Source organism: Neltuma alba, unplaced genomic scaffold (assembly GCF_004799145.2).
Source record: "Neltuma alba isolate B1F8T4 unplaced genomic scaffold, ASM479914v2 tig00011916_pilon, whole genome shotgun sequence".
Lineage (NCBI taxonomy): Eukaryota > Viridiplantae > Streptophyta > Magnoliopsida > Fabales > Fabaceae > Neltuma > Neltuma alba.
This window is the reverse complement of record NW_021636509.1, coordinates 671716-685686: the sequence shown is the minus strand read 5'-3', so window position 1 is coordinate 685686 and position 13971 is coordinate 671716. Positions and strand designations below refer to the sequence as shown.

Below are 13971 nucleotides of genomic sequence, written 5' to 3'. Positions count from 1 at the left end.
AACTCAGAATCCTTCATAGCTCTCTCTTACGCTACATATATATAGTGTGTGCCACTACTAACATTAAGTTTCTGTTCTGTGTCTCAAGGGTATCTATTTGCGTCTATATATATATAGATCTATCTTTTTAATATATGCTGGTATATATTTTGATTGTGTTATTAATTTACATTTGGGAATATTGAAAAAACTTTTGTTGAGTCATTTTAATAAAAAAAAATAGTGATTGAAGTATCAAAACCGACAGCAGAGTGGGGAGAACTTTAGATTAGAGTCGCAAGTCTAAATCAGCAAAACTATTGTATGGAAATGACTTGATAGGAGACATGGATGGGTGAGTCTTTGCACTCAAATATAAAGTGATGCAAACAAGGCAGCCTCAACAATTCCTAATCTTGTCGCCCAAAGCATCCAACCTTTTAATCTTGTTTAATATAATACTAATTAGTATCAAATCATAATATTTTTAAATTAACAATCAATCCCCATTTTTGTGTTGACCTAAACATTTGGTTTCTTTTCAACTGTCTCTAGGTTGGAGATGATTTCTTTTTTAAATAATCAAGCATAATAAGGGTAACTGTGAGCTTCATAGACATGTCAAAATAGTTACAATGCGTTATACAAAATAACTGTCAAGACGGTTATAGTGAGTAATACAGAACAACTTATTATATATGAAATTTAAAAAAAATATCCTCTTATCATTATCATTTTTGACTTACACTACAAAAAAATATGTCAATTGTAGCGGTTAGAGTGATAAATTTCTAACGGTTTTAACCGCAACAAATAACATTTGTAGCAGTTAACAAAACCGCTAGAAAAACAGGCGCAAGAAAAAATTTCTAGCGGTTATGGCAACCGCTACACATTATGGTCAAAACGCTAGAAAATTTCTAGCGGTTTATAACCGCTAGAAAATATATAAAAGAAAAACATTTCTAGCGGTTATAAAACAAATTTCTAGCGGTTTTATAACCGCTAGAAACATGCTAAACCAAATCAATTTTGCCGGGAAGTAAATAATTTCAGTAGTGCGCGGAAATTTCTAGCGGTTAGAGAACCGCTAGAAATATTTGGGAAATTAAATTTTCCCGCCAATTAAATTTCTGGAATGGCGGCAAAAAAATTTTCTAGCGGTTTGAACCGCTAGAAATTTTGGTGCAAAATTTAAATTTGACGAAATATTTCTAGCGGTTCGAAACCGCTAGAAATGTTTACCATGCCAGAAAAAAAAATTTTGGTTTTTCATATAATAATTTTAAAAACCATTAAATAAATTATGTTGAAGAATTTTTGTTAATTTGTATAATTAGTTATATGTTACATTTTATATATTTAAATTTTGTAATAAACAATATGTAATTAAATTATGAATGTGTGAAAAGAAGTGAATTTAATTTAATAAGATAATTTAATTGAATATTTAATAAGATAGTTGAATTGAAGATGATATATTTTGTAATATTGAACCTATAGTGTTAGGTTGAGGAGGGCATGACAAGTGTGGAGAAGAAAAATCTGAAAGAAAAGGAGAAATAAATATGTTAGTAAATTTTAAATAAAAACAAATAAAAGATACAATGAATTATAAAATAAAATTTACTTACCATACAGTAAAGAGAAAGAAACCACCATATGAGATAGTAAGAAAAAAAGAGAGAATTATGAAGAAGAATAGGAGAGGAAAGAAAGGAGATGGAGTAAATAAATGTAGAGAAGATATGGTATTTATAGAGATCAGCGACACATTTGTAGCGGTGATTTTGTAGCGTTTGATTGCATTTTGTAGCTGTTATTCATTTTCTAGCGTATATATAACCGCTAGTATTTTGTAGCGGTTTTATTTGTAGCGGTTATTAACCGCTACAAATTTAATTTTTTTTATTTTTACAAAGCTGAACGAATTTTAATTTATAGATATATATTTGTAACGGTTAATAACCGCTACAAATTTAATTTTTTTATTTTTAAATATCTGAACGAATTTTAATTTATAGATATGTATTTGTAGCGGTTAATAACCACTACAAATTATAATTTTGTAAATAAATTTGTAGCGGTTATTTAACCGCTACAAATTAAACTTTTTTTATTTTTAAAAAACTGTACGAATTTTAATTTATACATATGTATTTATGGACGGAAAATTTTTTAATAATTTATTTTGGATGCTGCTATTCTCCATCATCATCCGGCCTGAAAGGACACATTTTAAAAAAATTTGTTAAATTTATAATGTATTTGGAAAAAATTAGTAATTAGTAGTTAATTATTTAAATAATTTAAGAAAAGACGTGTACCTGATAATTGGCAAATTATCATCTCCTTGAGGAAAGAAGTCTTCAAAATTCGAGGGTTGGAAGGGTTCACTGTCGTAAATAATGTCACCATCACCCATATCATAAAGATCCCGTGGCTTGAGGTGAACGACCATATTCCAGTCTTTATGTTTCTCGTCCTCGACATAGTAAATTTGGTGTGCCTCAGAAGCAAGGATATATGGCTCATCATCTTCAGATGCCCCCGTATGAATAAGTCTAGAGAAATTAACTGAGGTGATGCCCAAATGGTCAGTAGCGAGTCCCCGTGAAGTTGTCGTATTTGCCCAGGAGCACTTGAACAGTGTCACGGTGAAAAGCTGGTAACTCAACTCAATAATGTCAATTAGCTTTCCATAGTAAGTGACGCCTCCAAAGCGCATATCGCCATCACTACTGCTAGCATAACATCTCGTTCCGAATGTCCCGCAAACTCCAGAGTTTTGTGTGAGCAATCCCTGATCACGTCCAACCGTACAGAACTTGAAGCCGTTGACATTGTACGCGGTAAACCTTCGTGCATGGTCTAACGGACCGAGAGAAAGAGCTTTGAATTCATCTGTGTATGGGCTGTTGTCATTACGTATTCGACGTGTAAACCAACTGGGAAACTCTTTGTGGACTCTTTTATCAATGTCAGCAGAACGCGCACGGCCCCGTAGCTGACGCCTGAGATAACTCCTAAACTCACTATAGTAAAGTGTAATTTGTTAGAAGAGTCAGTAAGAAACAAATATAAAGTGTAAAAGCTAGTGAGCTTATATGATATATATACTTACTGCATGAAGGGTTCAACTTGGCTGCAATTTATCAAAACGTGTCTGTGTGCCTGGAGTTTCTCTGTAGGAGTGAGTCTGAAGAATTCATATCCTCCAACTGGTTTCCCAACAGGAGGAAATAAAGTTGACGTGGAAGGACCAGGAGGAGAATCATCTACGCGACGCGGGCGGTTAAAAGATGTCTCCATGTCATCAAAGTACCTCGAACAGAAAGTTAGGACCTCATCTCCGGAATAACCTTCTGCTATTGACCCCTCAGGCCATGCCTTATTCCTAACATATGATTTTAATTTTCCCAAGTACCTGTAAGTTAAAATTGCATTAATAATTACGAGTAAATGAAAGAACAATGTGAAATTTAAAGAGGCGGGAATAAAAGATAATCTAGTACCTCTCTATAGGGTACATCCATCGATAGTGAACTGGGCCAGCAACCTTTGCTTCTCGAACAAGGTGGACAGTCAAGTGAACCATAACAGTAAAGAATGATGGAGGAAATATCATCTCCAAGTGACAAAGTGTAAGAATAATTTTATTTTGCAGCTGATCAAGCTCTTCCGCTACCAAGACCTTCGCACACAACTTCTTGAAAAATGAACATAATTCTACCAAAACCACCGATACATCAGAAGGAAGTGTGTTTTTCAAGGCCAATGGAAGTAACTGTTGCATAAGAACATGAGAGTCATGACTTTTCAACCCAGTAACCTTTCGAGCCTGCAGATCGATACACCTTGAGATGTTGCTAGAATATCCATCTGGTACTTTTATGTTCTTCAACGTCGAGAGGAAGATATCCTTGTTATGCTTTGTCAAGGTGAATTTAGCTGGCTGAAACTTGTCGTTTTCATCAGGCCAAGCCTCTTCACGAATTCCCCAGGCCCGTAAATCTTTTCTAGCTGCGAGATGGTCTTTGGACTTTCCAGCTTCATTGAGCAACGTATATAGCACATTATCGCACACATTTTTTTCAATGTGCATAACATCCAAACTGTGTCGTAGCAAATTAGATTCCCAATAAGGAAGAGTGAAAAATATGCTTCTCTTCCGCCATTGCATAGGTTGCGTATCAGATGTCCCACGAGATCGTCGTCCCAATCGTTCGGGATCCACACTCTTACCAAACTCGACATGAACATCTTCTAACTGCCGCAAAATATCCATACCAGACAAAGTAACAGGAGGATCTCTCTTCTCCTGTTTCCCATCGAAGCGAATCCGTTGCAATCTAAGTCTGTGCTTGGAATCAAGGAACCGTCGATGTCCTATGAAGCACCACTTGCGACTGTGTGGAAGGCGACATGGCACAGAATCAAAATTGCACTCAGGACAGGCCAACCCAGTATGCACATTCCAGCCAGACAAAGTTCCCAAACCGGGAAAATCACTTATTGTCCACATCAAGGCTGCACGGAGATTGAATAGTTGCTTGTCATGTGAGTCATATGCCTCAACACCATTCGTCCATAGGTCGATCAATTCGTGTATCAACGGTTGCAGGTATACGTCAATATCATTTCCTGGTGCTTTCTTGCCAGGAATGATCATGGAAAGCAAAAAGGAGCTCTGCTTCATGCACATCCAAGGTGGTAGATTGTATGGAATTAACACCACCGGCCAGATACTGTAACTTGTGCTCATGTTTTCGAAGGGATTGAAACCATCGGTTGCCAATGCAAGACGTACATTTCTAGGATCATTGGCAAAGTCTGGAAATTTCGCATCAAATGCTTTCCACGCCTCCGAGTCTCGTGGGTGCCTTAACCTACCATCTAGATTTTCCTCAGTCGCGTGCCACCTCATATGCTGAGCCATTTTTGATGACATATACATTCTTTGCAACCGTGGTTTCAAAGGAAAGTATCTAAGAAAATAATATATTAAAAATTTAAAATACCGAATATTTAAATACTAAATATTGACTCAATTTAAAAAAATTGATGACATAATCAATTGTTTTAAGAATTTCAAATATCGAATATTTAGAGACGGAACAAGTAACACGCTGTAATAATTTGTACCTGAGAATTTTGGCCGGTTTCTTCTTTTGCTTCTTGCCCTTCCGTACCGACTTATAGCGTGACGTCTTGCATCTCGTACAAATCTCTTTGTTGGCATCATCTCCCCAGTATAGCATACAGTCGTTTGGGCATGCATCTATCTTCTTATAGTTCAAGCCAAGCTTGTTAATAATCTTTTTTGCTTCGTAAAAAGATGGAGGGAATTCAGCTTGGGGGAAAGCATCTCCCAGTAATTCCAGCAACATGGACATCGCCTTGTCAGTCATACCGCACAAGCATTTGATGTGATACAGCCTCACCAAGAATGACAACTTCGAATACTTTGTGCACCCAGAATAAAGAGGCTTGTCAGCTTCGGTCATGAGGTCAAAAAATTCCCGAGCAGTTTCGTTTCTTAGAAACTCCGGTTGAGGTCCCTCTACTTCATCTTCGTTGGGATTCGGCTTTCGTGAACACCAAAAGCATCACGCACAGCATCATTCACGGCATCGGCTTCATCCACTCGAACTCCCATCCGTGAAACTACTGGAACTGACTCAGCACCCATATCTAGCCGTTCCCCATGTAGTTGCCAAAATACGTACTCTCGCGGAAAAGGCTTAAAGATTAAATGTTCCCTAACAATATCTTTGGGATGCCACTTTTTGAAATTACATTTAGGACAGGGACACTGAATCTTACCATTTACGGCAGCATTGGCGAAAGCAAAATCCAAGAAATAGTTTAGACCAGCCAAGTATTGCGGAGTCGACCGGTGCAAGTTGATCCACGACCTATCCATCACTAATAATGCTCAAATTTCGTGAAAATATGACACAGGAAGCTCAAAGAGAAGTTAAAATGGAATTCAGTTGGAGTGCTTCAGCTTATAAAGGAGGCTGGTGGAACGGTCATTTTTTTGTAGCGGTTACAAAACCGCTACAAATTTGTAGCGGTTTTAACGGAAAGTTTCATTTTCCAGCGGTTATTAACCGCTAGAAATTCAAAATATCGGTTACAAACCGATAGAAATTTCTAGCGGTTTAACGGGAATTTTGTCTCCAACGGTTTTGAAATTTCTAGCGGTTATAAACCGCTAGAAAATTACAGAAAATTAGGTAATTTCTAGCGGTTTTTATCAACCGCTAGAAAAGGAGGTAATTTATTTTCTAGCGGTTTTATAAACCGCTAGAAAATTACCTAATTTTCTAGCGGTTTATAAAACGCTAGAAAGTTTCACGATGTATAAAATTCAATTGAATTTTCTAACGGTTTTAGAACCGCTACAAATGATATTATTTTTAAATATTAAATAGAAATACTGCGCAATAAATTAATAACATTACAAAAATAAATATTTATTAAATTAATAAATGATTATAGAATTATTTTGATTAATTAACATGTTTAACGTGTTTAATAAATTGTAATGTTGATGTTGTAATAAATAAATAAATATTTCAATATTAATTAATACTTGACATAAATAAAATTATAGAAATAAATAAATAAAGTAAACAAATAAATATAAAATTTAAATAAATATCTAAATAGTATATAAAACCATAAAATCAAAATTCTAATAAAATCCCATACAATGAAAGCAAGATAAATCATGGGTGAGGAGCAGAAGCAGCATCATCGTGATCATCCTCTGCTGGATCCTCCGGCTGGGGGTGGGCAGGCCGCTCAACCTGCTGGGACTGGACTGGCGGATGGGGGGGTAGGGGCGGGACTGGTGGCAGGTGTAGGTCGGGGATCTCAGGAACCGAGATGTTTGGAGCTATACTGACCACCACATGACGCAGAGCCGTAGCAGCTGCCAAGAGCTGGTCAAGCTGCGTCTGGAGCTGACGATCACGCTCCTGCAGCTGACGATCACGCTCCACGATCCTGGCCTCCATCCTGGCCTCGAACTCTTGTCTGAGCTCCTCTCGCAATTCCTCTGAGGATGAGGAACCCGGCCGCTTCGCACTCGCATGAGAGCTCCCGGCAGTATATGAAGGGCCAGCGCCACTTGAGCGGGGCAACCTAGTCGGTGTAGGTCCAAGTCCAAGCCCGCTAACTCGACCAGGGTGCTGCGGCCGGCCACGACCCGCTAAAAGTGAGGCGGTGGGATCCAAGGCAGACCCCTGAGACTCACGCAACTCGGAATCGACCTGAGTCATCCGTGCCTACCAAAATTAATATAAAGAAGTTAATTATAATATAATGATATCTACACTGTGATATTATATTAATATTTAATTTATTACTTACCGCTATCTCCTCAACCTCATCCGACGCACGCCCGTCTCGAGGTCTATACACCATCGGCCACATCTCGCCATAAGTGGCCGTGTATCCCCGCTCCTGCCGTATCTTTTCCCTCTGTAAATGAAATCAAAGAAATAATTAGTTACAAATTAAATACATATACATATTTAATAAATTTATTTCAAGTACTCACAATCTCGTCATAAGTGATCGCAAAGCTCCTGGATCCAGCCCTATGACGTATCGTCTGATGCCTGACGCTCCCAGCATTTCTCCTAGAAAGAGCCTGAAGCAAAATGTAAAAAAATTAAATTAAATGAGTCAAGTCGGATAAAAAATAAAGAAATTATAATTAATACAATATTATCATACCATCTGGTCAGCCGTCATCCTAAAATAGACGTAACTGGACCAGTCTTGGTCCGGGACTCCACCAGGTACATCTGCCAGTATCTCCTGGAGGGGCCTCGTCCCGTCACCTTTCTTCTCCCTCCACAGGTCGGCCCTCCTGTTCTTCCATGCCATCCCAAGCCTCTTGATCGTGTCAGCCCTCAACTCCTCCCCCAGAATAAATTTACTCTATGATTAAAATAATAAATTAACTAAATAACAAATTATAAACAAATAATTAAGCAATTTCAATAATAAAAAACAAATAATTAGTTTTTAACTAATTTAAAAATATTATAAATAAAATATAAATTAATCAAAAACAAATAATAATTAAACAATTAAGTAATTTAAATGAAAAAATATTTTTACTCAACTAAATTTAAAATTATTATAAGTAATAAATTAATGAAATCAATAACAAATTATTTTCATTTAACTACTTTTAAATAATTTAAATAAAAATATATATATTCATTTAACTACTTTTAAAAATATTATAAATAACAAACAAATTAAATAAATAAAAAATTATAATCAAACAATTAAATTATTTGAAAACAAAATATATAATCATTTATTTAAATTAAAAAAAATTATAAATAACAATTTTATATTACCTTCATCATTTCCCAACCTTGCTGCTTCTTGTCTGAGGTGATCTTCTTCCAGTCCTGCACGTAGATGGGGAACAGCGTCCACTGCTGACCAAGGAGGCGCACGTACTTGTTGTACAACTGGCCACCTTTCTTCGTTGGTTGGCCCAACTCATTGAGCGGCACAACCACTCGTCCGCTCGTCATCATAGACAACTCTCTGGCTGTCAGCCTCCGATAGGACCTGTTCCCCTCAGTGTCTGCAAAATTAATTAAGAAATAAATTATATATCAATAAATTAATACAATTTCTATATAAATTAAATACTGATCAAAATTTTAAAAAGTTAAATAAATACTTACCGACAAATTCCACCTCATAACCAGCCTGACGTCTCGGAGCAGGACGCTGCGCAGCCTGGGGATACTCATTCCCCTGATCCTGCTCCTCCTGCTCCTCCTCGTCAGTAGCATCAGCATCAGCATGGGGTTGCTCATCCCCAGTAAAATGAGCCTCCTCAGTCCGCTCAACATCATCCTGCTCCATAAAACTGAGGATATCCTCCTCGCTGAGATCGTAGTCATGAATGCTGGGAATGGCTCACCAGCATCATGATGAACCTCACTGGGTCCAGCTCTCTCAGGATCAACTGGGTCTTTCCCGTGCCGACGACTCATCCTAATAACAACAAATAGTAATTATTTATAAATAAAATAAAAAGAAAAATTATTTATAAGCTACAACATAATAAATTAAATAAAATAAACATAAAATAAAAATTATTTATCAATAAATTACTATTTTTACCTGAAAATAAGGATCTGCAACTGAATCAGAACTCGAATATGTCTGTGGAGAAAATTCAGCAGAGCTTCGCTTCCAGAACGATTGAAGAAGTGAAAGTGGGGGGGTTTATATAGACCGAGAATTTCTAGCGGTTTTGGACAGAACCGCTAGAAAATCTCAACGGTCACAAGTGCCTCGGGAATTGGCAGATATTTCTAGCAGTTCGAGTAAAAACCGCTAGAAATTGCTAAACTCCTCGGGGAATTAAAAATATTTCTAGCGGTTCATGCATCAACCGCTAGAAATTTTCAGTGTCTAGCGGTTTATTGGCCTGAACTGCTAGAAAATAAACGCTACAAATTTGGCGCCAAGTTCCCGCCAAAACCCGGAAAATTTTCTAGCTCTAAATTTCTAGCGGTTAGGTGGTAACCGCTAGAAATGTACGGGTAATGGTCAAACCGTCGGTAATTTGCAGCGGTTTTTCTAAAAACCGCTAGAAATGTTCCGCTGCTAATCCTACATTTTCTTGTAGTGTTAATTGTAACTTAGTTCCCAAACTTTAACTTGATGCAACTTAATCCCTAGAGTTTTGAATTGGTTGACTCGGTTTCTAAATTTCAACTAAATTCAACTCAACCCCAATGATTAATTATATATTGCAATGGTTAAAACTATAAGAAATGAATTACAATGAGTCAAAGATCAAGGAATGGAGTTTTAATTAAGTCAATCATAGGAACTAGTATACTAAGTCAATTTAAGGAGGGGTTTACCAAAAAAATTAGTCTTGATCACATAACTTGTCTTAGTTAAGTGGGTTGGGAAGCTTAATCAAACTCAAATGGGTTGGATGAGTTAGCTAGCTTAATTTATCAGTGAAAAAAGGCATTCAACCCAAAATAGAAAGGTGCTATTGAGAGGAAGGAGGAAGTAATGGCAACTATGGTGGTCGTGGGTGGTGGTGGGGATGGTGCTGCGAAAGGATGAGAATGAGATAGGAAAGAGGTATGAAGAAAGGAGATGATAAAAACTAGTTCAAATTTTTGTACTTTTGATCATCCATCATCTTGTGAGGAAATGATGGATGGACCTCTTGTATTTCTTCTTAATAAATATGCTTCCGTTCCTGAATTTTTTTTTTTCCAAAAAAAAGAAGTTGCTGGCATGTTACAAGTAAATGCATAAAGGTAATTTGGTAGCTCACGATTTGGATCCCTTAATGCGTCATTTTCCCGGGGGATAAAAAATGAAGTTCAGCAAATTTCACAAACTAGGCACATATCTTTTTTATCCATTCCATAAAATAAAATGCGAAATAAATTAAAATATTCACACCTTATTATAATTTCAAAATTTCTTAGTATTGGTGACATTGATATTGATTGCCATTCGTTTTCCATTTTCCTTCCATCAACGAAATCTAGACAACTTGAATCAATTTTAAAGGAAACTGAAATTATTAATGGACACTCAAATAGACCGCGGGCCGATCTACGGACAGAGCTTGAGCCATGAGGCAATTCATATCTTTAAAATAACGCTTTTTATTTTGATAAATTAAAAAAATGCACTTTCCAATAGATTTTAGGAAGAATCTTAAATTTCAAATTAGTTTTGTTCACTATATTTTCACCACACTTTAATAACAATTGATAACATTTAAAAAACAAATAATAATATATTTTTGTAATCATTACTGATTTGAGATTTTAAAATTTTAAAGATATTTTTTTTTGCAATCCTCTCTAAATTATTATACTCATAATAGTTAATATGAAAACTAGTTTAATTTTCAATTTAATTCTAAATATATAAGCTTAATTCAATTTGTCTCTTATATTTATCTAATCTCTCCAACCCCCATTGTCCCATTTTAATATTTTCAGGCACATTGTCCCATTTTAATTTTTTCAGGCAACCTTAAATGCACGAAAACTTTCAAAGTAATATTCTTAAAATTTTCGGGCTAAATTTACAACATGACGCCATGGATAAATTATGGATAGATATGGGTTTTCTAAGCCATGTTTTGTTAGCAAGGGTTGCACATAATAGCATCTTATACTTATCAGAATCGATTACTTAACAAATTAATACGACCCTTTAGAATGGTTGGACAGTAGAAGTTAAAATCTGAAAATGTTTAGGTAAAGCCAAATCATGATTTTAAAAATAATTTTACAACATACAGAATAAATATATAAAGTAATTTGTCTAGATTTATGAAAAAAAATGTTTTTTAAAAACACTTTTGAGTGTCCCATACACTCCCTGATGCATGGCCCCACGAAAAAGGCACGGGTTAAATTCCTATTCACAAAATTTTCTTAAGATCATCTCCCTGACCACAAAGAATGCTCATGACTGGTTCGGTTGTGTTTGGTAGGAAGCATTGGAAATTAAGGATAGGGATTGGAATTGAAAAAATCTATTAAAAGAGTATTTAACATAAGAGATTATTTGTTGTATGGGATTAGCCAAACTCATATATGTGGGATTAGAGAATACCATAGGGAAAAGTAGTATTCTCCAACCTTACCTCTATGGGTTTGTCTAATCCCATACCACAAGTAATTAGTCATATTAAATACTATTTTAATGATTTTTCCAATGACAATCCCGATCTCTACTCTTGTTTTTAATACTTTCTACCAAATGGGACAAAGAGAATATAAAAAGTTGGGAACAAATATGAAGGAGCCATTAAAAGGAAAGGAAGTTTAGATTAGCTTCAGCTTTCATAGACCTACAATCACAAAAATTTACAGGCGGTTTACAAATACAAATGTGCTCAACTTTATCAATATTTCATTATAGATGACATTGCTTCCAAGCATGCAAATGGGCAAAAGATGAATATATGCTAGAATCAGCAAGTCCAAGTCCAGTAGCAATCTCTCCAGCTCCAACAAACTCGCCGAGCCAATTGTAACATTTAAGCAATCACCCAATCAAAAACCAAGGAAAGGTGGGAGCCAAACGAAGGGTTCAAAGTACAATTATACTCCTCCCCTTTCCTTTGATCCAATTGGTTTCCTATTTGGTTTAGATTGTCTAGTTTTGAAGATTATAGAACTTGAGAAAATTTTGGGCTCGAGTTTTGGTGGAAGAAAGAGGTACAAAGGAGAACAGGATAACCCGTCAATTCATTAACTCCTAATTTTGGTGGAATGCATAATTGGGATCTAAATATTTCTTCTTCATGAACCAGTCAAAAACTTAACTTTAAGTGTGAAGAATAACTGCAGTTTAGGGAAGGTTGGTACCTTCCACTGGGCACTTATTTGAGTCTTCAAAACGAGTTTGATTGGCTTGTTCGCTGTAATGTAGAGCATTAAAAGTGCAAGTGAAGAGTCGGACGGATGGAAATCCAAAGAATCAGGAATTGAAGCTATTGACAAGCTCAGACACTTCAGTTGGTACCCAGTTACGTAACAACTAGTCCTTAGTAATTAAGTTAGGCTTCAATCATATGGTTAGGCATTAAAATGTGTAGAATCTCTATATGAATATCGATGCTTCGGTTAGAGCGTCTTGAAGGATTATTTTACCAGCGTAGGATTAAAAGTTGCATCTGAAAAGGTAAACTTCCTCATCATCTAAGCTGCAATCCGACGTATTAGTACAAGGCTCAACCCATACACGCGAAAAATGAAAATTTGACCTCTTTTCTCATTTATAATATATTACCACAACGTTTGAAGTCGCAGATGTAACTAACATGAGCATAAAAAAAGTCCACAAGCAAAATATGTATATCAATTCAGAGAGAAAGATAATGAATCAGACTGAGATACCACACGGATAACTGGAAAGCAAGACAAAATCCATTCCATTGCCTCAACAGTTTGGAAAATTTCAGAAACATAATTCAAACCATAATATGAGATTGAAGTCCAAGTTCAAAGCTAAGCAGTAGATGACAAATAAACCTAATACTCAGTACCTCCTAGCACCGAAACCGCCGCGACCAAATCCCACCTGCGGCACAGGCGTGGGCTCGACCTGGACAAGACCAGGGATATCATTCATGCCAAGAGCATTAAGCATGTCAAGCGTCTCCTTGTCAACTTCAATTTGATCAGTCTTAATGGCGGAAACATCAGGAACAAAATCCATACGACGCTCGCGCTCCTCCTCCTGAAGCTTGAGGGAGATGCCACGAACAGGACCCTTCTGGATCCTCTTCATGAGATGAGTAGAGAAGCCGGCGATCTTGTTACGGAGCCTCTTGGAAGGGATGAGAGCCACCTCCTCAAGAATCTTCTTGTTAGTGTGGAAATCCAAAGTCATTCGAGAATAGTACTTCTCGATGACTTGTCGAGACGATTTCTTCACAGTCTTCGTACGAACGCGTCCCATGATTTCTCTGTCACTCCGAGAGACTGCCTGCTGCGCGCGAAGGAGGAAGGCCAAGGGGAAATCGGCTGCTTACCAAATATGAAAGCTGCTTGCTAGGGATTTCTGCTATTTCTTGAAAACCCTCACGATGCGGTTCCATTAGACCCAATATCCGACCCAAAATAATATTTGGGCTTATTGAACCAATCTGGGCTTGAGTTTGTTTGATACACTGGGCTTGGGTTTACTTCTTCATAAAATGTCTTTTATTCCGTTTCTTATTAGTATAGGGGGCCCAATAAATCGACATTGCTCGATATATGTGGTAACGTATACTGATTATTATCTTTAAAAAAAAAAAATTAAATTTTTGAATTAAGATTTGATTAAAAGGATTAATACTTAAATTTCAAAAGGTAAAGGCATCGTTTTTTATTTCATATATGGGTCTCTTTTTGCACTTTCAACTGCATTAATGTTCTTCATTATTATCATTCT

The 13971-nt window shown here is 36.4% G+C and overlaps 1 protein-coding gene across 1 annotated transcript; it reads right to left on the bottom strand.

Moving 5' to 3' along the window:
- Nucleotides 1-12894: 12894 nt before the first annotated feature.
- Nucleotides 12895-13566, bottom strand: LOC114719440 (40S ribosomal protein S17-like). Its single transcript, XM_028904945.1, has one exon. The coding sequence runs from the start codon at nucleotides 13492-13494 to the stop codon at nucleotides 13072-13074; it is 423 nt and encodes a 140-aa protein (XP_028760778.1). The 5' UTR covers nucleotides 13495-13566; the 3' UTR covers nucleotides 12895-13071.
- Between the last annotated feature and the right edge of the window lie 405 nt (nucleotides 13567-13971).

Excerpts from the sequence above, each read along its gene's own strand:
- LOC114719440 (XM_028904945.1), bottom strand. The coding sequence starts at position 13,494 with ATGGGACGCGTTCGTACGAAGACTGTGAAGAAATCGTCTCGACAAGTC.